At 35.2% G+C, this 26,010-nt stretch overlaps 1 protein-coding gene across 1 annotated transcript in view; it reads right to left on the bottom strand.

The window, feature by feature from the left end:
- Positions 1–26,010, bottom strand: part of Sgcz (sarcoglycan zeta) — a 1,022,364-nt gene that overhangs the window by 77,827 nt on the left and 918,527 nt on the right. Inside the window, exon 4 of the mRNA XM_006973966.4 lies at positions 11,151–11,238. Coding sequence (XP_006974028.3) covers positions 11,151–11,238 — 88 coding nt within the window. The remainder of the gene's footprint in view (positions 1–11,150; positions 11,239–26,010) is intronic.

Below are 26,010 nucleotides of genomic sequence, written 5' to 3'. Positions count from 1 at the left end.
TTAATGAGTTAATTAAACAATTAATAATGATCAAAATCAACAACTCATTAATCATTCAAAATTAACAGGTAGCACAAAACCTGAATATATTTTTCTCTTCATTTTTGGTCAATTTTTTCATATTCCATAGCTTATTTCACAGAAAATATTCATTCCTATTAAGTTGTCCAAGATCATTACAATATATCTAAGTCATATGCAAAATAAGCCAATGACAAAAACCATAAATTTACTATGTGAGAGTAATATGTAACCTTCTACTTTGTATCTGTCCTACACCATCTGCAGTCAATTAAATGATTCCCAGGTGTTCATGGTAATTGCTTTAACACAAGATTACATGTCACTTTATGGGTATTTAAATATTTATTATAAAACTCTCATCTACATTTTTCTCATTCATCTAGGCACAAAACATGCTGATGTTTAGTAGCAACACACAAAAAGTTAATTGGACTCGTTGAATTATTCTGTGAATTAAATGTCAATTAAAATCTTTGTTAAGTGCCAAGAATTGAAGAAAAATAGAATATCTAGGATGGCGACTTAGTTACCTTTCCTTTACATTCTTAATTTAAAAATGCAGCATGTATGAAAATAAGAACCTATGATGCATGAAAAAGATGTCATTTTTTTTTGTTAGGGCTACTAAATATTGAGGAATGTAAACTATCAGAAGGTTCATCAAACAATTTCCAACACTAAAGGTAAAAATTAAGTTTTTACTTTTAAGGTAGTAGAAAGTAGACAAAAGACAGTCTAGCAAAATAGAGTTTTTTTTTTTTTTTCCATCAGGAATATCCAGAAGTTTGGCCAAGTGTTCAGAATTATTTATGTGTAGACCAATTGAGAGTTTCAATTACTAGCATATACATAACAATACTACATTCCCAGGAACATTCTAAAACCTTCAGGCAAACTTCCTATTTTATTTTCTGCAACTGCTATTGGAGGTGTACATGTGCATTATGAGCATGGATGCCAAGAGATGTTCCTCCAGCATCTAGGAGTCACATGAAGAGAATTTAGCTGACTAAATATAATTAATTGTTAAAAGTTAAACTCCTTTAAAACTAGAAATTACTCTATGTAGCATCTTGATGTACAGTACAAATCATATGAATTTACTTGTAATATAATTAGTGAAAAATCTACATATCTATACACATTTTACAGTTTTCATAAACTTATATCTTTTTAAATTTATTTTATAATTTAATTTAATTTTACATATCAGCCATGGATTGATTCCAAGTGGATCAAAGACCTCAACATAAATCCAGTTACTCTGAACCTGATAGAAGAGAAAGTAGGAAGTAGTCTTGAATGCATTGGCACAGGAGATCATGTCCTAAATATAACACCAGTAGCACAGACACTGAGAGAAACAAACAATCAATGGGACCTCTAGAAACTGGGAAGCTTTTGTAGAGCAAAGGACATGGTCAACAAGACAAAGCGACAGCCTACAGAATGGGAAAAGATCTTCACCAACCCCACATCTGACAGAGGGCTGATATCCAGAATATATAAAGAACTCAAGAAATTAGACATCAAAATGGCCAACACTCCAATTAAGAAATGGGCTATAAAGCTAAACAGAGAATTCTCAACAGAGGAAACTCAAATGGCTGAAAGACATTTAAAGAATTGCTCAACATCCCTAATCATCTGAGAAATGCAAATCAAAATGACTATGAGATATCACCTTACACCTGTCAGAATGGCTAAGATCAAAAACACTGAAGACATTTTATGTTGGAGAGGATGTGGAGGTAGGGGAACTCTCCTCCACTGTTGGTGGGAATGCAAGCTTGTACAGCCACTTTGGAAATCAATATGGCACTTTCTTAGAAACTTGGGAAGCAATCTCCCTGAAGACTCAGCTATACCACTCTTGGGCATATTCCCAAGGAATTCTCAATCATACCACAAGGACACATGTTCAGCTATGTTCATAGCAGCATTATTTGTAATAGCCAGAACTAATATCTTGAACCACTATACCTGGTGAGTTATTATTTCTGTCTTCTTTTTTTTTTTTTTTTTTTTTTGGTTTTTTCGAGACAGGGTTTCTCTGTGTAGCTTTGCGCCTTTCCTGGAACTCACTTGGTAGCCCAGGCTGGCCTCGAACTCACAGAGATCCGCCTGGCTCTGCCTCCCGAGTGCTGGGATTAAAGGCATGCGCCACCACCGCCCGGCTATTTCTGTCTTCTGAGTTTGGTCCCCTCTTAAGTCTGCCTGGACAGACAAAGCAATGTATCTTTAGTCCTCTGAATCAGCCAGAATCAACTCTGCTGCAGGAGCTGACTGCCATGACATTCTAATAGGATTTTTCTTTGCTAAACTTCTCAGTTATCTTCCTATCTGTATCCTTCATGTGTAGACTGGATAAAGTCAGATGAAAGTGAAAAATAAGATTAGCTTCAGCCTCTGGCTATGTGATTGTTAGTTTTAATTTTCCACTTGGAGGAATCTGCTGTGATGGACCTTTGGTCACATCAATGAGAAATGACCAGGATTATATTTATTAAGTTGTCACCATTCCCTAGGCAGGAGATCCTGGATTATCTAGAGCAGAGAGGTCAACCTGAGAACTAATATAAATGCATTCATTGCTCTGTTTCCTAAATGTAGGTGAGACATGACCAGCTACTTCAGAATCACTGTGTCTCAACTGCCCTGAAACAGTAAGCTAACTTTGATTTCTTTTCAGTGACTTCTCTATCATAGCCTTTGAAAAGAAATGGAGACTGCTTTGTGGAAATATTTTGATAGCGTAAGTATAATATGAAATATTTTATGCTATAAAAGTGAAATATTAAATTTGATGCCTCCATTTAGTTATATAAGATTTATTAGACAGAAACCAAATGGCTGAAATCAAAGTCCCTGTCTCTAAGTAAGTCTAAATGTAATTAAATCTGTTATGTTAACGATGAGAATGAAATTACAAAAATCAAGGATAATTCTCTTAAAGATGTTTCAGAATATATGACATTCAATTTTTCTTTTGTTTTTGAAATTATAATTGTCTCTCTTTCTTTTCATCTCTAAAATCTCTTCTTGCTCTTTTAAATTCATGGATTCTTTTCTTCATTAATTATTGTTACAACTATATATGTATCTATACATCTTTAGTGAACCATCAACTAAAATTTTATATCAAAACTACAAGACTATTTACACTGTCACAAAGAAATGACTTTTATTATATATATCACATTGCAATGGCTCTCTAGGAATATCAAATGTTCTTCACAAAGATGGCCCATAGCTGAATCTACATTTCCTGGGAAACAATCTTTTTTCACATAATGAATATATATTACTCTCATTTGCTAATAAAGAGCTGATTGACCTAGAGCTGGGCAGGAAAAGATTGAGCATGAGAGCCAGACTAGGGGAATTCTGGGAAGAGGAAGCGTGGAGTAAGAGAGTCTGGCAAATGCAGAGAAGCAATGATAATGTTATACAGATAAAAGCTACTACACCACATAGCTAAACATTGATAAGAATTATGGATTAATTTAACTGTAAGAGTTACTAGTAACAAGCTTGCATTATCAACCAAGCATTTATAAGTAATATTAAGCCTCTGTGTCAATTATTTAGGAACAGGCAGTCAAGACAGGAAACATCTGATTACATATGGCATTCCAATGTGTGGCTGAAATTTCCACACGAGACCTGACAAAAAGCTTCAAAAGGGATTCTAGACACACAACAACAGAGCTGTGGGAGCCCGTTTTCGGGTTCCTTGTGGCTTTACCCAGCAGGTCCACATAGAGGATCATTAGGACCACGGGCTTGAGTACAGGTGTCTGAGATGGTCTGCACTTGGCTGTGCTGGGGGAGGAGGTCTTTTGCTCCACCCCTTGGCATCTCTATAAATACCCTGGGGCAGAGACAGTTGGGGCCCATTGGAAAAGGTTCCAGGCCTCTCGAGGCTATCCTTTATTTTCTGTTTATCTCTGCAATATTCTCTGCAATAAATCCTTCTATCTAATATTTCCTACTGCCTGCACTCAAGAAAAATCTGGGGAGCTGTGGGATTGGTGGGTAAATGCCCCACACAGAGCCGAGCATCACTTCTTGTTAACTGCCTTTTCTCCAGTGGGCTCTATTTTCAGGCAATGAGCAGGGGCATAGCTCCTTTAAGAGATGACTTCATGCCTGGTGGTGGTGGTACATGCCTTTAATCTCAGCACTCTGGAGGCAGAGCCAGGTAGATATTTGTGAGCTCAAGGCCAGCCTGGTCTACAGAGTGAGATCCAGGACAGGCAACAAAACTACACAGAGAAACCCAATCTCAAAAAACCAGAGAGAGAGAGAGAGAGAGAGAGAGAGAGAGATTGATTCATGCCTCAGTGCTAGCAGCAAAAACAGGCTGCTCTTTTAGGAGGCCCTGCTACCAAACACTTATATGTTGTTTATGAGCAGGCAGGCATGCTACTCAGTGGCAACATGGACCTAGAAACTTCTCAAAGTTGGGGTGGTAAACACAGCTTCCAGAGGTGCAGTATGCTTGCTTCCACCATGAGATTAAACTCAAGGAATCGATGGGGAAGAGCCAGCAGCAGCATGCCCTGATCAAAGTTATATAGTTTTTGTTTTACTCATGTAGGAGAAAAGGTTACAGATGCACAGTAATGACATATTCAGACAAAAAGAGCCTCTAAATGAGTCACAGTGTTAAAAAAAATAAGTGTAGGCTTGGGAGACAAAGAAAAAGAATGTATTCAATCTTAGATTGAAAATACAGTTCTAAAATAAAGTCCTTAAATAGTAATAGAGTAATAAAAATATAACAAGCCACATAAAAATGGAAAATACACAGAGTCTGGATACTGAATGTTACTGTGTTGACTTTAATTTTTTTGACTTTATGATAAATGTTAACTGCTAGAGACATTTGATTATGAAAGCTGCTAGAATAAACCTACCTATATATATTTAAAACATCTTGAGTTGAAACTTTAAGTCAAGTCAAATGATATGTTACTTTGGGAAAGAGGTTCTGCTCTTATTTCCATAGAAATAGAGAGCCTCTGGATTCATTCTAGGTTAAGAAAAATAAGGTTTGATGGAGGAATATCCCTAAAAAAATCTCCAGTGGGAATGGATTGCCCAGGTGGTCCAATGTTTCAGAATGCCTCTGTTGGAGTTTCCTCTAAGTTCTGCATCCAGAACAGCTTCAAGGCTGCCGGCTGAGATGATCCAGGCTCAGAGAATACTCCAGTCAGGACTTGACCATAATCCTAAATTTTCCCAGAGTCCCCCAAAGATTACTAGTGCCCCCAATCAATAGGATGTAGTTTAGAGAACTGTGCCCATATTTCCAAAAATAAATTATGAATGTTTGTCATCTTTAGGGGTGGGAGGTGGCTACAAGTTCTTATGGATAACCATCAGGAAAAAAACTAAACAAAGGAGATTAGATTCAGGGAACTTGTTTTGAATAGAAAAAAGGAGGGATATAGAAATGATAGGATAAAATGGTAGATTATTGAATCTACTTTAATCCAAAGAAAACCAAATATTAATCTCACATACTTTATATTAGTGTAGATTTTGGTTTATTAATAAAAATTTAACATTAATTTTGCTATTCTGTATGTATATTTCTACTCTTATTTAGGATATTATGCAGCTAATTTAAATGTAATATCCAAGGACTGAGGAATCTGGATGCAGAGATCCATGGCTAGGCCCCAGGTGGAGTGCCAGGAGTCTAATTAGCGAGAAAGAGGAGGGTTTATATGAGCGAGAATTGTTGAAACCAAGGTTGGATAAAGCACAGAGACAAATAGCCAAACGAATGGAAACACATGAACTATGAACCAAAGGCTGAGGGGCCCCCAACTGGATCAGGCCCTCTGAATAGGTGAGACAGTTGATTGGCTTGATCTGTTTGGGAGGCATCTAGGCAGTGGTAACAGGTCCTGTGCTCATTGCATGAGTTTGCTGTTTGAAACCTGGGACTTATGCAGGGATGCTTGGCTCAATCTGGGAGGAGGGGACTGGACCTGCCTGGACTGAGTCTACCAGGTTGATCTCAATCCTCAGGGGAGGCTTTGCCCTGGAGGAGGTGGGAATGAGGGTTTAGCTGGGGGGGGGGGAGAGAGGGGGCAGGAAGGGGGAGAACAAGGGAATCTGTGGCTGTTATGTAGAACTGAATGGTATTGTAAAATAAAATAAAAGGAAAAAAAACACAAAATAAAAAAAATAAATGTAATATATAATTAAGAAATACAGATTAATAGTCATCTATAATAGTAAACTTATAGTCATGTTAGTTAGGTTTTCAAACACATACAGGGTCATATTTCAGATAGATAGACAATCTTCAAACACTTCAAAGATGTACAGAACATGCCATTTAAAATCTTTTAAGAACTTAGACTTTCCTTAACAGTGAGACACATCTGCTTCTGGCAGCACCAATTACTTCCAGGAGGATAATGGGCATTGAAGAAACTCCATGTGAAGTTTTTTTTTTTTTCTTTATTGGTAAAAGCTAGTAATGTGGGCAAAGAAATTGCCTTTGCCTTGATTGCTGACTGTTATTGTCCAAAACGGACCAGCAGGATGCAAGAAAGGTGAATACCAAACTTTGCCAAGACAAAGTAGGACAGTCCTCCAAAATTCCCTGCTTCACAGGAAAGTCTGTCAGACATGACAGCTAAGCCTATAGGCCACAGTTGGATCCCCCAATGTTACAAAGAAACATTGAGTGACTTAGGGCAACTGATGTCCCTGTCATTAGGTATCATTTCACTCTTCTGAGTCTTTGATGGAATTGAAGACTAAAAAGTTATAATTATTATTTTTCTTAGTTATAACAGAAAGTAAATTAGATACAAAACTTTAGACTCATCAAGATAAAATAGATAGTTACTTTCTCTAATTTTGACAAATGCAAATGGATTGGATATTGTTACTGTACTCTTACTTAATAACTATTTTTCTTGCATGTAGTTTTACTACAACAAGGTTAAAATCTTCCTTTTTAATTATACAAAAAGGGGAAATGCTGTGGAACAATCCTTTTCTACACAATGAATATGTATTACTCTCATTTGCTAATAAAGAGCTGATTGGCCTATAGCTGGGCAGGAAGAGATTGAACATGAGAGCCAGACTAGAAGAATTCTGGGAAGAGGAAGGGTGGAGTCAGAGCATCTGGCAAAGTCAGAGAAGCAAGATGAAAATGTTGCACTGTGAAAAGGTACTAAGGCATGTGGCTAAACATAGATAATAATTATGGGTTAATTTAAGTGTAAGAGTTAGTTAATAATAAGCCTGAGTTATCAACCAAGCATTTATAAGTAATTTTAAGCCTCTGTGTCAGTTACTTGGGAACAGGGGGTTGGGACAGATGGACAGGAAATGTCTGATTACAATATTATTTGAAAGAAAATCGTGAACAATGTCATCAGGCTCCCAACACTTATGATCACATCATACCTAAAACCACATACCATTTTCCTCTTATACAGAAATTAATGTTTTACAAACAAACATAATTATAGATCAGATAATAGGAAATGTTGAACTTGGAAGTGATTTTGAAACTTGCTTATGAAAGATCTTGCTTTTTCTTCAAGGAGTCTGACCTCGTGGTCTGTTGTACTTTCTTTAACCTTCTCAACAAGAATCTCATTCATTTCTTTCAGATTTATTCTAAGAAGTGCAATCTGGAAGAAGAAACTTGGGTTCATGGTTATCTCTTTCAAAGCTAGAATGGTCATGAAAAATTAGAATTGTAGTTTTGGTAGGAAATTTTTGATATTAAATAGCCTATTTTAACATAAACTATGGATCTTTATAAGTTCACACAAATATTATTCAAATTAGTTTTTTTCTCAATGTCTAAAAATATTTAGATTGAGTAAACTTCAAGTGTATGTACATATGAATACACACATACATTCAAATATATGTATATAGTATTTTCTATGCACTTATTGAAAGGGGAATAATTTGGCTTCCAGTTCAAAGGCAGAAAAATAGTTAATATTAGCATTAACAAACCACACATATCATATTTCTCGATTAAATTACAGTTCTCTTTTTTATGCGGAGTAAAAAGGAAAACTGACTTATAATGAAGAAGTAAGACAGAACTCAAGGTAGAAAGGCATTTGGTTTGTTCATAGCCGTTAAGCAGCATTTTGAAGGGCATAATGGAACAAATGACTATGAATTAGGGCGACATCTTTCTTTGCTTTTCCAATACATTATCGAAATAGAAATCTGGAAGAAAATAGTCACTGTCTGCTGGAATGTACTGTGCATTTTCATTAGAAATCAATACATAGTTAGGTAATAATAGTTAGGTTATTTGCAGAATAACTGAAATTCTAGTCCATAACCATGTGCTGATTAGAAGGAAGATATTTTAAATTAATGAGCAGTGTCATTCCTAAGAATTACAATCAATGCCATGCTCACAAACAAAAACTGAATGGAAGAGGAAAAGGATGAAAAGAGGATTTAAAAGGATATCTATGTCACCATAATTTGTTTTTTAAAATGAACCTTGAGTGACTATATTGTGAGAATGTACTCATCTTTAGCATCTGTAGGAAGGAAAATTATATTTCCAAGATTCAAATTTTAATACATTGTGTGTAGTTTATCTGTGATGTCTACATAGGCACATGGTAACAGTCATGATGTACCTCATTTAACTACCATCAGGAAGAAAATGTGATGGAAAGTCATCATGGAATTGTTCACAGAATAGCAATGCATTGTAACAAATGTCATCATAATTACAATCACTACCACCAACATACACATTTGACATATAGCTACATCTTCCCATTTAAATACACTCCCATTTTTCTAGCATTATTCCAAGTGTCATACCTATTTTAGAAAAGAAAATAAAACCTTGATCTCCAATAGAGATAAGTTGTATTCTTAAAACCTACTGAAATGGTAGATATCTAGATACAGTTTGACTTCTAATGTATGTTTGTAGTTAAGACAATTTCTCACTGTGTAGTCCTGGCTTTTCTGGAATTCACTATGTAGACAGGGGTGGTCTCAAGCTAACAGATATTTGCCTACCTCAATCATTCAGGTGTTGGGATTAAAAGGTTGTCCCACAACACCTGGATATACAAGATCATTTAATATATTATTACCCACTCTATAGTTAATGTACTTTTGTTCTTTGTTTATTGACAGTTACAAAAAAAAGTAGGGGAGGCAACAACAGTGTGACTAAATTACCATTTTTTGGTTTAAGTTTTCTTAATTTAAGTGTATTTCTAACCACAGAAATAACTGGCTATTTGATTGTTCATTAAAATTAAACAACTTTTCCTTCATTCTCTTTTTTTTCTTTTCTCTCATTTGAATATTAATATTACATTGAAAGATTTTGCAAGAATGGCTAAAATGCAAGCAAAATACATTCTTTATATTCCATGCATAAAAGCATGCAATTGCATACAGATGGCATTTGTCTACCCACCCTGTAATCAAACAGCTGCTTCATGCTACAGGCAGGAATTATGTAACTATTATATGACAGTAGATTTTGCAATATGGTCTGTGTGTTTTTAATTTATCTGTTGACAGGTGCACTAAGAACCACTTCAGCTATGTTGAAATGAATGGGATAGAAAATTCTGTTCTAATAAGTGTTTTTAACTATGAGTAAATTTTGACTTGAAAAATATTCTCAGCTTAGGCCTGGATGTTCAGGCCATCGTATACTATTTTGAAACAATCACAAGTTGTCATTGAGGTCAACTTTGAGAGCTTGATGATTCTGGCACATTTATGCATGCATAGAAATATTTTATTCCTGTAAATTTTAGTCAATTTATTTTAAGCCCCCTTTCAAAAGTAACATTTTAATGTATCACAAAATATGTAGTTATGACAATTAATAGATATTTACTGGAAAATTAACTGTTTTTCTTCATTAAAACATATAATTTATCAAAAATCTTATATTTCTACATAGGAAGTAGACACAACTAACATTCCTATTTACAAATGTCTTACTATAAGTGATTATTTTATTTCTAAAACTCAATTAGGAATGTTGAAAACATTAATTCCTCACTAAAATAGGATAATTTATTTCTCAAACTTAAAAATTGACCCTCTCCCACTGTTTGTACATCACACATATTATAGATGATGTAGCTAAATATAGAAATGCAGATAATAGTAATATAAACATGAATCAATCAATGGCAGTATCATGTAATTTTATCACAGCCATATATTCTATCAAAATATTTAGGATTACATACATAAAAAATATGTATAATTTGCAGTACAATGAGTTTTGATTCATCTTTTTCCTTATAAAAACTGAGTGAAATAATTATACATGCTATTTTGATAAAATGTCAATAGATAAATTAACATTTATTTGATAATTCAAGTAAAACCATTTAGGACTGAGGATGTTTCGTAGTTGGTAGAGTGTTGGCCTAGCATGCAGGAAGCCTTTGGTAGAATCCCAAGCACTGCTTACAGTATAAACAGAGCATCTGGGAGTTGGAGTCCAGATGATCAAGAGCTCAAGTTCATCCTCACCTACATAGAAAATTTGAGGCCAGTCTAGTCTATGTGACACCCTATTTCAGAAAACAAAGCTTTGTCAGAAAACAAAAGAAACAAACAAACAGAAGTGGTACTTTTTCTTTAATTTGTCTTTCTTTTTTTTTTTTTTTTTTTTTTTGGTTTTTCGAGACAGGGTTTCTCTGTGTAGCTTTGCGCCTTTCCTGGAACTCGCTTTGGAGACCAGGCTGGCCTCGAACTCACAGAGATCCGCCTGCCTCTGCCTCCCGAGTGCTGGGATTAAAGGCGTGCGCCACCACCGCCCGGCTAATTTGTCTTTCATATATTAAATCCTTCGTATATAATCTTAACAAAAAGCTCTGTCAGAAACTGGAAGTACCAACATATGCACAGACATATGATGTCATGCTACCTCATGTGCTTTCTAAATCCATTTTGATATACTATGAAAATATTTCAGGGAAAATCACTATATTTTTGAAATTTAGGAGTGATGAATTAGAGAAGGAACATGGCTTCATGTATTTCAACTTGACCGCAGAATCTAAAATGGAGTAAGACAGAATGAACAGATTTTACCTCCAAACACTCACCGACTGTCAGCTGTCCAGTGAGCTGCCCCATGTGGTTTCTTGCATTCACTGTTACATTCCTGTCAGACTGTAAGACCAATGGACTGTCCTAGGAAACATGCATAAAACAAATAAATCAAACAAAAGTATAACTGTAGTCAGGACACATGAAATCATGCTGTGTATGTTATCTCAATTTTCTTTATAAACAGTGGGCTGTTGTTTTAACATTTGCTTGAACTGGGTACAAAGATAGTGTCTCAAAATAGTTTTATAGTAGAACAGAACGTTTTCAGGTTTATATCCAGGCAATAACCAGCCAATGGCAGCATTTTCAATTCTCCTCATGGCTCTTAAGCAGGGGTACAAAAGCCCCTACATCTCTTTCCTAATGGTATATAAACTTGTTGGCACAGATAATCCATCCAAATACCACGGAAGAATTTCCTCTAAGTAATTTTCAGACTTCATTATTTAATAAAATTTCCTCAAAACTTCATCCTCTGATCACCGTCAGTACTGACTGATTCAATTCATCACCTTCCTATCCACATTTCTTTTGTTAAAGCACTTATCGAAGGCACAGTTTACTTGTCTTGTGCTGTTTTCACATGTTTATCTTCTTGTTTACTTGATTGTATCCAAAATGACAAAGATTATGGCAGTCAGGTTTACACAGCTGCATGTCCACTATTTCTCCTAATGCAAACAGGAAGTATTTGCTGTGTGTTTATTAAGTAAAAAGCCTATACAATTAATTAATTAAGTCTTTACTGCCTTTTGTTCAGCTTCTCTAATGTGGGTATGCTCTGTGAATTGCATAATGGCTGAGTCATTCTTCTCCTGAAGGTTGTTTTGGTTGTTTGCTTGTTTATATGTGTCCAATTAGATGCTGACCTCAGACTAACTCAGCACATAATAATAGTACATTGAAGGGAAATACAATTGCCTGAGGATGATTCCTGTAGAACTTTTCAAATGTCTACATCAGACCACACACACACACACACACAAAAACCATTATTTATGATTTAAAACAAAGTTGATCATGGACAAATTAGGCACCCACTTATCCAAAAAAATATGTATTATTTTTGTGCACAACACACTTTTATAGGAGCTTGGGCATTTAAGTAATCAAAACACAATAGCTACCTTCTTGGAGCTTAACTTGGGAAGCTTAGTTTTGGAAAATTAATGAAAAAATCTCTCTCTGAAATTTCTCTCCCACCTAATTTATACCACTTCTACTTTGAAATCATTACACATGTGTTTTATTTTATTGTTTTAAAATTGTTTTTATTTTGAAAATATAATACAATATATTATATCACATTCTTTTTCATCCTTCAGGTCCTTCCAAATCTTTCTCACTTCCATATTCACACAACTTCATGTTCTTTCTCTTTCTTAAAAAATAAAGAAAAAGAAAAGAAAGAAATGAAGCAATTGAAAATCAGAGTTTGAACTAGTCTTGTGGGTAGAGTCTGATTGATATATCCAGTGTTACCTCCAATAAAGAAAAGTTATTTTTCCTCATAGAAGTTGTTATTTGCAATAGCTTCTATTCCAGGAATGAGACAAGTGCCTAGTTTACCCCCTTCATACTGAGATCATGTCTGCCTTTAGCCTGTGCAGGTCACAGTCTCTGTGAATTCTTATGTGAATCTGTCATGTTGGTCTGGAAAATGCCATTTCCTTAATAATGTCCTCCTCTTCTGGCTCTTATAGTTGTCATGTCACTTATTTCCACATAAAATCCTGAGCTTTGAGGTGAGGAATATGTTAAAGATATCCCATTTGGGGCTAAGCACTCCAAAATATCTCACTCTATGCTCATTATCCAATTGGGGGACATTGTGCTAATTACCATCTAATGCAAGAAGAAGCCCCTCTGGTGAGTTCTAAGTGACCTATGTGTATAGTAATATGTCATTAGCAGTCATTTTATTGCCATGTTCCTTTAGTAGATAAGAGTAGTAGGTATTCCTATAGAGCTCATGGCACATATAGTCTCCAGTTCTTGGCCTCACTAACAGTATCAGATATGGAATCCATCACATGAAGTGGACCTTAAATAAAAAAGAAATAGATTGTTACTCCCCTATGATTCTTACAACCTTTGCATCTATATCTTGAAGTCAGGTAGTTATTATAGCTACTGGTGTTCATATCTTGTTTGACTGATGATTCATCTTTTTTTCCTATGACAGTATATATAGTATCTTCTAGCACTATATATGCTACCTCATAGGGGATAAAGCTATATTTCTACATATTCTATGCCATAATAATGTGGTGTCTTCAGCAATTTGGTCTTACTGTCTTACTGACAAGATATGGGGGATAACCATAAAACTGGCAATAGCCTGTAGAATTTGGGGAATCTATGGGATTCCTTTGGCCAATAACTGAAAATATGTAACCCATTATACACACACACACACACACACACACACACACACACACACACACACACCTGGAAGCTTCTAGATTAGTGGGTTTCAACATGGGTTTTTAAAAGATCTTTAGTGTTAGGTATCCTTCTCCATATTCTATCTTCTACCATCCCCTCTTACATCCTTTAATCTTTGTGTTGTAATTTCCACTATATCAATTCATAGCACTATGTTTATATCTCCTTCCTTGGAAGATCCCCTTTTCCCCATGGTCCCTTACTAGGTACCTGACACTGAGAAAAAAATAACCCAATTTAAAATAGGGAATAGAGCTAAGCAAATATTTTTTTTCAAGACATGAAACACAAATATCTGGGAAACATTTAAAATGTCCTTATCCAATAGGGAAAAGAGAATTAAAAATACTTTGAGATGTCACCTTCCAGCAATCAGAATGGCCATGACTCCCCCATCCATGTTAACATGTCTCTTGGTGTTATTCTCGTTCAGTTCATGTTTGTAATCAAGTCATATATATATATATATATATATATATATATATATATATATATATATATATAATGTATGCAAACATAACACCATCATTATCAACTACAACAATTAATGAAAAATGCCAAGAAGTTGAAAGAGAGCAAAGATTAGGGGAAGTATTATTTTAAAGTGTGTGAATTTGTTTATGTTGCAATGGTTTAACTCTGTGATACTGTGATATGTTGCCTGTCTAAAACACCTGATGGTCTAATAAAGAACTGAATGTCCAACAGCAAGTCAAGAGAAAGGATAGGTGGGGCTGGCAGGCAGAGAGAATATATAGAAGGAGAAATCTAAGAGAAAAGAAGTAGCCAGAGAAGGAGGAGGACATCAGGGCCAGCCTCCCAGATACACAACCAGCAATAGAGTAAGAAAAAAAAGGTATACAAAAATAGGGAAAGGTAAAATCCTAGAGGCAAAAGGTAAACAGGATAATTTAAATTAAGAAAAGCTGGCAAGAAACAAACCAAGATAAGGTTGGACACTTATAAGTAAGAATAAGACTCCATGTGTGAATTTATTTGATAGCTGGGTAGTGGGCCCCCCAAAAAAACAAAGAGCCAAAAGGGTAAAACAAACACCACCACAAGAGGTACACATGGGAGGGTATGGAGTAAGGAAAAAGGAAGAGGAAATGTAGTAATTATACCTTAAAATATAAAAATAAAGAATGCATAAAATTAATAAAGTGAATGACAGCAGGTGCTGTTGAGTATGTGGGGAAAGGGGAATACCTAGTCATTACAAGTATTGCTACAGCTTCTATGAAAATAATTGTGGAAGTGCGTCAAAAGCTGAAAATAAATCTACCACAAAATACAGTTAAGCTGCTCTTGAGAATACACCCAAAGAATTCTACATCTATTATGGAGATACTTGCTGTAGAAACAGCCTAATTGCCATCAACTGATGAATGGATAATGAAAATATCGTATAATTACAGAATTGATTATTGAGCTATTCAGAAAAACATAATTATGAAAATTTCAGGCAAATAGATGTAGCTGGAAACAATCATTCTAAGTAACCCAGAGAACAAAAGACAAACATCATGCTTCCTCAGGTATGTGGATGTGAGCTTTAATGATTTAGATCAGTGTTTTGTGAACATATATTTTATATACAAGCCACCTAAACACTGAATATTAGGATTTGGTATTATTTATTTGACTATGCATGAGACTATATTATAGACATTCCCTAAACCTACCTTAGACTCTTCTAACTCTCTAAGCAAGTATGCAAGGAGATGATAAAAATTATACACATATGTGAAACACTCAACACACACAACACTCGCAAACAAACCTTTATGAAGTAAGATTTTCAAATACATTCAAACTCAGATTTGACATGACCTTATTTTTAAAATAATTTTCCAAATTTAAAGAAAATATTTATTCTATTAAGATTTTGTTGTACAAAATGACTACAGCTAATTTTATTCTGTTTTTCTCTTATTCCAACTCAGATTGTTTAGCTAGAAATGAAGTTTTATTTCTGCATTAAGAGGAACTGATGTCATCATATTATAACATGAACATTAAAGAATATGTAAAAAATACATCTAGCCACTTCTCTCTAAGTATACCTATAGACATCCATGTTTGAAAACACTGAATCACTTTAAATCAATTATGTCATTCCTGTCGTATAACATGTCCAAATTAGGTTGACAGTACAGGTTGTCCACTAAGAAATGATTCCAGACAAGCGTTTATACCAAGTACCAACACTGCAGTGTCTGATAATAGAATATATTTTGTGTGGCCCACAGACATACACAAAACAATGACATTCTCTATTGGTAAAATCGTGTAGACATTTTTAGAGAGTGTTATGAAACAGAGGCCATGAATTTGAAAGAGAACAGGAAGAGTTATCTGGAATGGTTTTGAGGGCTGAGAGGGGAAGGAGTGCCATATATTAGATAATGACTGTGATGTAAGAAATGAACCCAAATGTTTCTCATAATTCCAAAGTTGTAAATAACTGAGTAGTCAAATTTGAATTACATCACTTTTAAGCATTTGATAGATATCATTTTGTTTAGATCCATAAAATATATGAGATTATTTGCTTTCATTTGAATTACTAGACATATTAAAATGAACATGTATGAATATAAGTATAATGAAAAGCATAACATGCTGGTATGTTTAAATGATGGACTGTGAAAATGTTACAGGTATTGTAAAAATTATTGCTGTATGAAAGATCTTAAGAACAAAGAAAAGTATATTTAGAGGGCAAACCGTTAACAGGCATTTCATCTGATCTAATATAGAAATAGACATGTTAGGAGTGTGGGTTTAATCATTGTGCAATTTTGTTTACAACCTGTCAATTCAATTTTACCCTCACCATGGGGATGCTATTGAATTTCCATCCCTGGCTCACTTCCTTTCTACTTATTCCACTAAATTTGCTCCCAGAATTAAATGTTTTATATCTGGATTAAATTTTTACTATGGGAGAAACAGCAATCTCTCTAGTCACTAAAAATATAAACAGAGCTATAAGGGGCGATGAGCAATTTTCTACAATATACTCATGCGAATAAAATCATGGTTTTATGCTATTCTGATTTTTAAGTTCTATGAAGCCAATGTCATTTCTATAAGTGCAGTATGCCCACTGACAAATCACATGGTGAGTTTTTACACAAATCATCAGGGATGACTTTGAGGCCAGGACCACTGCTTATGCATCTTAGGACTAAATCATAACCTCTTACATAATATCCACTGGAGTCCTAATAAGTACATATATTATGAAAATGGCAACCTAGTTGAGTTATGTAACGTGAATACAATCCAACAACACTATGCAATTGTTAAGTCTATTAGAAGGTATATTTTTCAGTGTGAATCAACAGTAAAATCCATTTTCTTTTTACTTAAAAAATGGCATTTAGGAAATATTGCCCTGAACAAAGATTTTAATACACATTTTATATTCTCTTGTGACTGTTTCTCCAAAGGCCTCTCTATGAGAAAATAGTTGTCATTAATATTTTATTTGTATCTATTTTATTTGAATTTTTTCTTCTATTCCTGTGTTCCAAAGCTGAGAACACTAGTGTCCAGTCTTAGATACTAAAACAAACAGCATTATCCACTTCTGTTTTATAATTTCTCTAAAATAAGGGAGAAATATTATATGATAGTACCTCAAGGATCAACAATGATACTATTAGAGCTTTGAAAGTAATTAAATAGTCAAAGATGTCATATTGCGCACTTCAATAGTGTAGGAATCCATTTTTATTAACAAATTATGTTAAGCAGATGACTTTAAAAATTTGTAACTGGTATCAGGATATAAGAATATACTTTACTTCCTTTCCTTAGGTTTTTCTCATTTAGAATACTTTCAAGATCTACTGCTTTTTCTGAAAGGATTTTAAGTTTCAATCTTTTTTTAGATTTTAATATAATTACATCATTCCTCCATTGTCTTTCAAATCCTTCAAACCCTCCCTTCTACTTCCTCTTACTTTCTTTCAAATCAGTGGAATCCTAAAAATTTTATAAGACATTCTTCTTCACTGCTAAATAAAATTCCATTGTTTGTAAGCATCACATGTTCACTCTTCACTCCTGAGTTGATGAACGTCAAAGCTGGTTTCATTTCCTAGCTATTATGAATAGAGGAGCAGTGAACACAGGATGGAGATGTCTCTGTTGTAGCATATGGAAAATTTGAGTATATTTCCAAGGGCAATATGAGTTGGACATATGATAGTGCCATGTTCATCTTTTTGAGGAAACTCCAGATTGTTTTAAATAGAGGCTGCACAAGTTCACATTTCCCCCAACAGTGAATACAATTTCCCCATTTCTACATCCTCATCAGTATTTATAGTCCTTTTATGTTTAATTATAATGAAGATATGACTGAAAAAAGAGGATTTTTCTAAATTAATTCAATTTGATTTTTTTTTCAATGGCTAAGGATACTGAATATTTTAAGGGAATTATTAGCCATTTGCGTTTCTTTAGAGAGCTTCATTCCATTCCTTATACTGCTTTTAATTGGGCAGTTTGCTTTCTTCATGTATAGTGTATCAATCTTTTTCTATATTTTAGACACAAATCCTCACCCAGATGTAGAGCTAAGAAGAATTTAACTCTTTCTCTGTGCTGTTTATTCACTGCAGTCATGGTTTCATTTGCAGAAAAGACTTTCTAATTCCATGAGATCTTACTTGATCAATTGTTGACCTTATTTCCCAGCCAGCTGGAGTCCTATTCAAAATGCCCTTACTTGTGCCTATATGCTTGTGTACCCCCCTTTTAAACATCCAGAGTTTCAGCAGTCCAGGCCTAACATTGAGGCTTTGATTCATGAGGAATTAACTTTTGTACATTGTGAGAAAAGGTTGGAGTCTCATTTATCTAATGTAGATATGCAGCTTTCACAGCACTATTATTTTTATTTTTTATTATTATTTTATTTTATTTTATTTTACAATACTATTCAGTTCTACATAACAGCCACAGATTCCCTTGTTCTCCCCCTTCCTGCCCCCCCTCCCCTTCCCCCCAGCCCACCCCCCATTCCCAACTCCTCCAGAGCAAGGCCTCCCCTGAGGACTGAGATCGACCTGATAGTCTCAGTCCAGGCAGGTCCAGTCCCTTCCTCCCAGATTGAGCCAAGCGTCCCTGCATAAGTCCCAGGTTTCAAACAGCGAACTCATGCAATGAGCCCACAGAAATCCACAAAAGATACCCCCACAAAAGACTGCTGGCAATGGCTGAGAGACAGTCGGGACTGACCTACTCTGGTGATGGGATGGCCAAACACCCTAATAGTTGTGCCAGAAACCCCATCCAAGGACTGAGGAATCTGGACGCAGAGATCCACGGTTAGACCCTGGGTGGAGCGCCGGGAATCTAATTAGCGAGAAAGAGGAGGGTTTATATGAGCAAGAATTATTGAAACCAAGTTTGGATAAAGCCCAGGGACAAATAGCCAAAGGAATGGAAACACATGAACTATGAACCAAAGGCTGAGGGGCCCCCAACTGGATCAGGCCTTCTGAAAAGGTGAGACAGTTGATTGGCTTGATCTGTTTGGGAGGCATCTAGGCAGTGGTACCAGGTCACAGCACTATTTTAAGAGGTTCTAATCTCCAACATGTGTTTTTGACATCTTTGTCCAAAATAAGGTAGCTTTAGATTTCTTTATGCTGTATTCTATCTTTTTTGTTTGTCTGTTTGTTTTCAAGACGGTGTTTCTGTGTATAGCTTTGGCATCTGTCCTGGAACTTGCTCTGTTGCCCAGGCTGGCCTCGAACTCACAGAGATCCACCTGCCTCTTCTTCCCTAGTTCTTGGATTAAAGACATGCACGACCACCACCACCTTGCAAAAATTTTTTTGTTTAGTTTTGAAATTATAACTTAATTAGAGTGTCTCTTCACAACACTTTTTTCCCTCCAAATCTTCCCACATACCACTTCCCACTCCCCTTCAAATTTATGTCCTTTTTTTTTTTAAAAAAATATTTATTTATTTATTATGTATACAGTGTTCTGTCTGCACATATCCCTGCAGGCCAGAAGAGGGCACCAATCTCATTACAGATGGTTGTGAGCCACCATATGGTTGCTGGGAATTGAACTCAGGACTTCTGGAAAAACAGCCAGTGCTCTTAACTGCTGAGCCATCTCTCCAGCCCCCTTATGTCCTCTGTTTACATTGTTAGGGCACACATATGTGTATTTGTATATACACATATATTCTTAAATATAACCTGTTGAATCAATATAATATTACGTTTACATATGTTTTCAGAGCTGACAATTTGCCACTGAACAACCAATTGGTGTGCTCTTTCTGGGGAGGAATAGCTCCCCTGCCACTTTTACTCAGTTGTTCATAGTATTATGTTGCCTTAAGGCCTCCTGGGTTTTTCCCCATCAAGTTTGGCATGATCACTGGTCTCCTCCTTTTTAGTGACCTGTTAGTTCCACTCCCAGGGTAACTCAGAGATGCTTTTCAGGAGTGGGGACTTAGAAAATTTTCTTAATAAATATATATAATAAATATATAAATATAATAATAAATTATATTAATTAATATAATTATATTAATATAATTCTTCTTTACAGCTCTAATTCTCCCTACTTCTAATTCCTTCTAACTTCTAATTCTCGCTCTCCTCTCTTCTCTATATCTATATTTTGTAGGAGGCTTTTTTCTCAATAATAAAAAAAATTACAAAGGTACCTCTGAAGGTCATAGCACATTCCTTGAATAAACAATAAGGGGCAGAGCCATTTACCATGGCAACGCAAGGTTTTAAGGTTCCTGGTGTAAGACTGTGACCAATGCCGGGGCACAGTGCCTGGTGAGACAAGCCTCTGAGGAATATATGTCTTTATCAGCCAAACTTGGCAAGTGAAGAATTGGCATGATCTCTTTAGGTTGCTTTGTGTTAATAACCTTGGTTAGCTATCTGTGACTTTGTCCTTGTGTATTTCTATAAAGTTTTTAAGCTTTGATCCATTTACAGCAACATTAAGTCTAGTTTGAACTTGCTCTGAGGTAAAATTGAGCTAATTGTGTATAGTTTGTCTTAGACTGGGAAGAATTTGTTTGTTTGTTTGTTTTCTATGTTGGTTTGATTTAAAGGAACAAAACTGGATTTAAGTGTCTTACAGTCCTCCTGTGACAATAGATTTAGTTATGAAGGATATCCTAGTATATTTTCCTTCCTTCCTTCCTTCCTTCCTTCCTTCCTTCCTTCCTTCCTTCCTTCCTTCCTTCCTTCCTTCCTTCCTTCCTTCCTTCCTTCCTTCCTTCCTTCTCTCTCTCTCTCTCTCTCTCTCTCTCTCTCTCTCTCTCTCTCTCTTTCTTTCTTTCTTTCTTTCTTTCTTTCTTTCTTTTTTTTTTCAAAACAGGGTTTCTCTGTGTAGTGTTGATACTTTTCCTGGAACTCACTCTGTAGCCAGGCTGGCCTCGAACTCACAGAGATCTGCCTGCCTTTGCCCCCCTCTTGCTGGCATTAAAGGCATGCACCGCCGCCTCCACCACCACCACCACCACCTGGCTCCTAGTATATTTTTTATATATCAAAATTATATAGCTTAATGAGAAGACATCTTCCTGACCATTTATAAATATATGTGCCCATAAGATTGAGATGCAATCATGAGATTACATATACATGTCACATGAAATTAGTGCGGGTATTGGGGAGAGAACACAGCTCTTTCTGCACATGTGAAATTACAGACAAGAGCAATAGTTTCCAGAGTTGGTGGTCCCACAAGCCCTGCCTGGACAGGATTCTCCTCCATCAGAGAATCATTCCTCTGGTGAGTTGACATCTGAATTATCAATTGCTATGAGCTGTATTTGCATCATGGCCTGCAATAGCTTGTGACACTCTTTGTTCAGATAATATTAGGGTAGTCTTGTTGTTGAGACTTCACAGGGTTACCTTCTGATGTCACTACAAGACATAGACTCACAGCACAGTTCTGATGCTCTGGCTCTTACAATCTTTTCACTCTCTAGCTCTGATATTCCCTTAGCTTTAAAAAATGGGAGTGTTTGGAAGATGTAGCCATTGGCACTGGGCTGCACAGCTCTGCATTTTGATAGCTGTGGTTTTCTGTACCGGGCTCCCATCTGTTTCAAAGAGAAGCTTCCTTGATGAGGGTTGAATACTATTTTTGTCTGTACGTGTAAGGACAAATGTTTTTAGATTGTTATGGATTATATTGGATTTATAAATTAGTAATTGTAGATTCTCCTCCAATAATCATGATTTTATTAGCACTTAGTAGTTAGCTGGATATTCAGTGCCAGGCATGGTATCCTTGTTCAGCAGATCTTAAGTCCCATTAGAGAACTATTGGTTATGGCCAATTTCTGTGTGCCACTACCATTCCTGTAGGGTCATTGTGCTTTGTCAGTCACTAATGTGGTTCATAGGCATCTTCTGTTCTTTTCCATTAATCTGCTTGTCTATTTTTGTGTCACTACCATGTTTTATTACTTTGGTTCTGTGGTTCATCTTGAATTAAGGAATGATTTTTGAGACTACTGTGAATGGTATTTTGTTCCTTATTTATAATCTCACTATTTTGTCATTGATATAAACGAAAGCTCCCGAATTGTACATGTGGTTTTGTACCCTGCTGCCTTGCTGAGAGTGTTTATCATCTCTAGAAACTTCCTGGAGGAGTCTTTGGGATTTCTCATTTATAGAATCACGTCATATATAAAATACAGGTACTTTGGTTTCTCTCTTTTCTCTTTGTATACCTTCTACTATTTTACATTGTAGCAAAGATTTAAAGCACTATATAAATAACAGTATGGAGAGTGGACATTCCTGGCCTCCGTGGGAATGCAGTTTTTCTCCATTTGCTTTGATGTTGTCTATAGGTTTTTCTTACAAAGTATTTATTGAGAAATGCTCTAGGGCTTTCACACAAAAAAGAAGGGGGTATATTTTGTTAAAGGACTTTTCTGCCTCTATTGGGATTACCATATGTTTTAGCCACTGTTCTATTGTGAAGAGACACCATGACCAAGGCAAATCTTATAACAGAAAATATTTAACGGGGAGCTTGCCAACAGTTTCAGAGGCTTAGCCCATTATCATCATGAAGGAGAGCTTGGTGGGACACAGGAAGACAGGAGAAGTAGCTGAGAGTTCTGCATCCTGATCTTCAGGCAGCATGGAAAGTTGCTGGGCATGGCATGGGCTTTTGAAACCTCAATGTCCACCCCTGTAACATACTTCCTCCTTGTCATTCAAATAGTGCCTCTTCCTAGTTGACAAAGCAATCAAATATATGACTTTAAGGGGCCATTTTTATTCAAATCACCCCTCATAATGATTTCTGTTTTGAAACCATTTTGTGCTGAATTACATTTATTGATTTACCTATGATGAATTATGTATGCCTGGAATGACACAAACTTTCTCATGATACATGGTGTTTTCAAGGGTCCTGGAATTTTAATTGCAAATACTACATATGCTAATACTATATACATATATATGTTATATATTGTTTTTAATACTTTTATGTGTCTATGTTTGTCAGGGAAATCAGTTGTATTATTTTTATTTCTTCATCTAGTTTTGAATCTGAATAATACTGGTTCTGAGAGTTTAGAAGCTTACTTTTCCATTTAAGCCAATAATTTGAGAAGTTTTGGTATTAGTTCTTTGAATATCTGGTAGAATTATGCTTGTAATAAATATGGACAAAAGTTTACTTTTAAATGGGAGATTTTAATTACTAGTTCAGTCTCTTGTATTGTTATAAGTTGTTTTGAATTATGCATATCGTTGTGCCTCTTTATAGGTTATATACATCTAAAAATTCAACCTTTTTTAGACTTTACATTAGTGTAATATAAATTCTTAAGGTATATTCTCACAATTTTTTGCATTTCTTTGGTATATGTTGGGATGTCTCCCTTCTAATCTCTAGTTATTTTAATTTGGGTCTTTTCTTTGTTCATTTGTTACTCAAGCTAACAGTTTGAAAAACAAAGAACCAAGACTTTGTTTCATTGTTCTTTTTTTGTACTAATTTGTGTCATTTCTATGTCACTAATTTCTGCCCTGAACTTAACTGTCTTCCTGTCTATTGTTTTTTTTATATTGTTCTTGTTTTTCTAGTGCTTTAGGGTGCATAATTATGCTCTTTATCTGAGTTCCCTCAAACGTTTTACTGTAGACATTTAAAGGTATATATTTCTCTCTAATGATAGACTTTCCATCTAATGCTAGAAATTTATTCATATCTTATCTGACACATTTATAATTCAACAGTGTTTTTCTTACTCAACATGAATTTATATATTTTCTGTAATTGCTTTTGCAATAGATTTGTTTCATATTTATTATGGTCAGATAAAATATGAAGGATTATTACAACTTTCCTATAATTTTGTTGGAGTTGCCTTGTGTCCTAATATGTGATCTAGTCTATAATATTTCAGTGAAATATTCTATAGATTTATATTGGGTCCATTTGATCTTTGATGTCATTTAATTACATTGTTTCTCATTTTTGACTGGTTGTTCTGTCTTAAGGAGAGATCAAGGTATTGAAGTTGAAATATTACTGTGTTGGCATTAATATATGTCTTGATATTTAATAGCATCTATTTTATAAAATTGAGTGAGTCTAGGTTTGGGACATAAATATTTAGAATTAGTTTGTTCTTCTTGGATTGTTCTCCTATTCAGCATGTGTTTGCCTCTTTTTACCAGATTTGGGTTAAAGTCAGATATTACCTTAGCATCACTTATTTGGTGTTTGACCATTGTGATGGTTAGTTTTTATCCAATGGACACAAACTACAATTATCTGAAAAGATGCCAGTGCAATTCAGGTATTACCTTCATCATATTGGTCTGTGCACATGTCTATGGTCATTTCTTTCTCCAATAATGATTGATATTGGAGGGTTTAGTCTACTGTGGGAAGTACTGCCCTTAGGCAAAGTGGTTTTGGGTAGTATAAGAAGGCAGACTGAGGAAACCATCAGGAGCAAGCCAATAAACAGTATTCTTCCATGGTATATGTTTTCTGGTTCTTGTTTTGGGTTCCTGCCTTGGCTTCGCTTCATGGTGGACTGTAACATCTCACTAAAATTAACCATTTCCTATCCAAATTAGTTTGAGTCAGCATTTTATCACATCAATAGACAATTGAAATAGGCAGTTCCACTTGTTTGGATTCTGTCTTTTCTCAACTTTTATTACTAAGATAGTGCCTATCCTTGATAACAAAGTATGCTTCATTGGAGGTAGGAAAAGAAATGATCTGGTTTCCAATTCAAATTGATAGTCCGTTTCTTTTTTATAGAAGAATAGACATCATTATTATTCTGAGTTATAACAAAAATATTGATTAATTCCTGTCATCTTGTAGTTTTTGGCATTATGTTGTTTTGGTTTTGTTCTTGTTTTCTGCCAACAATCTTTTTCTTTTTTTTTCCCAGTAGTATCTGTTGTATTCCTTCCATAAGGCATTTTGTGGTCAAAAATTAATTTAGTCTTCTTTTGACATAGAAAAAAATTATTTCTTCTTCAATTGAGATAGATAATTCTGTTAGGTTATGATGATGGGTTGGAAATTGTGATCTTTCAAATGAGAGTTTTCATTCAATATGGCATGATGACTTTCTTCTCTGGTCCAAAATACCCAGTATTCTGTTAATCACCTTTTGGTAGCTTGTGTTGATATCTTAGTTACATTTTTGTTGCTGTGATAAACACCATGATCAAAAGTAATTTGGAGAGGAAAGTGTTTATGTTCTCTTACCACTTTGGCTCTTCATGAAGAGGAATTAAGGCAGGAACTCAAGGTAGGAACATGGAGTCAGGAATTGCAGCAGAAGCCATAATGCAATACAGCTTACTGGCTTGCTCCACTTGGCTTCTCTTTCTTATTCGCTTTCCTATACAGCCCCAAATCATTTCTCTTTTGGATAGCATCACCCACAATAGACTGATACTTCCCTCATGTTTAATTAATCAAGAAATTTACATTTAGAATTCCTTACAGACTGGTTTCATTAGAGGAAATTTCTCAAAGGAGATTCTCTCTTTCCAGATACAACTAGGTTTGTGTCAATTTGACAAAAAATACCCAACATACTTGGGTTTTCATATATTCTGAAGGAATATCCTTGTTGATTCATTTTGTTCTATGATAATTTTGTGTGGGTTTATCTACAGTATGAAGATACATTTTCTTTTCTTCACAAATAGAAATTATGAATTATTTTTTAATCCTACATTATTGTACAATCTTTCAGCCTTCATTGTGTCTATCTCCATCTATATAAAATATAATTCCATTATTATTATTAATTTTAACTTTATGCATATGGAAGTTCTGCCTACACATATGCCTGTTCATCCTTTAGGGGCCAGAAGTGG

Source organism: Peromyscus maniculatus, chromosome 17 (genome assembly GCF_049852395.1).
Source record: "Peromyscus maniculatus bairdii isolate BWxNUB_F1_BW_parent chromosome 17, HU_Pman_BW_mat_3.1, whole genome shotgun sequence".
In the NCBI taxonomy this organism is placed as follows: Eukaryota; Metazoa; Chordata; class Mammalia; order Rodentia; family Cricetidae; genus Peromyscus; species Peromyscus maniculatus.
The sequence above is the reverse complement of the archived record's forward strand: the minus strand, read 5'-3'. Positions and strand labels throughout refer to the sequence as shown.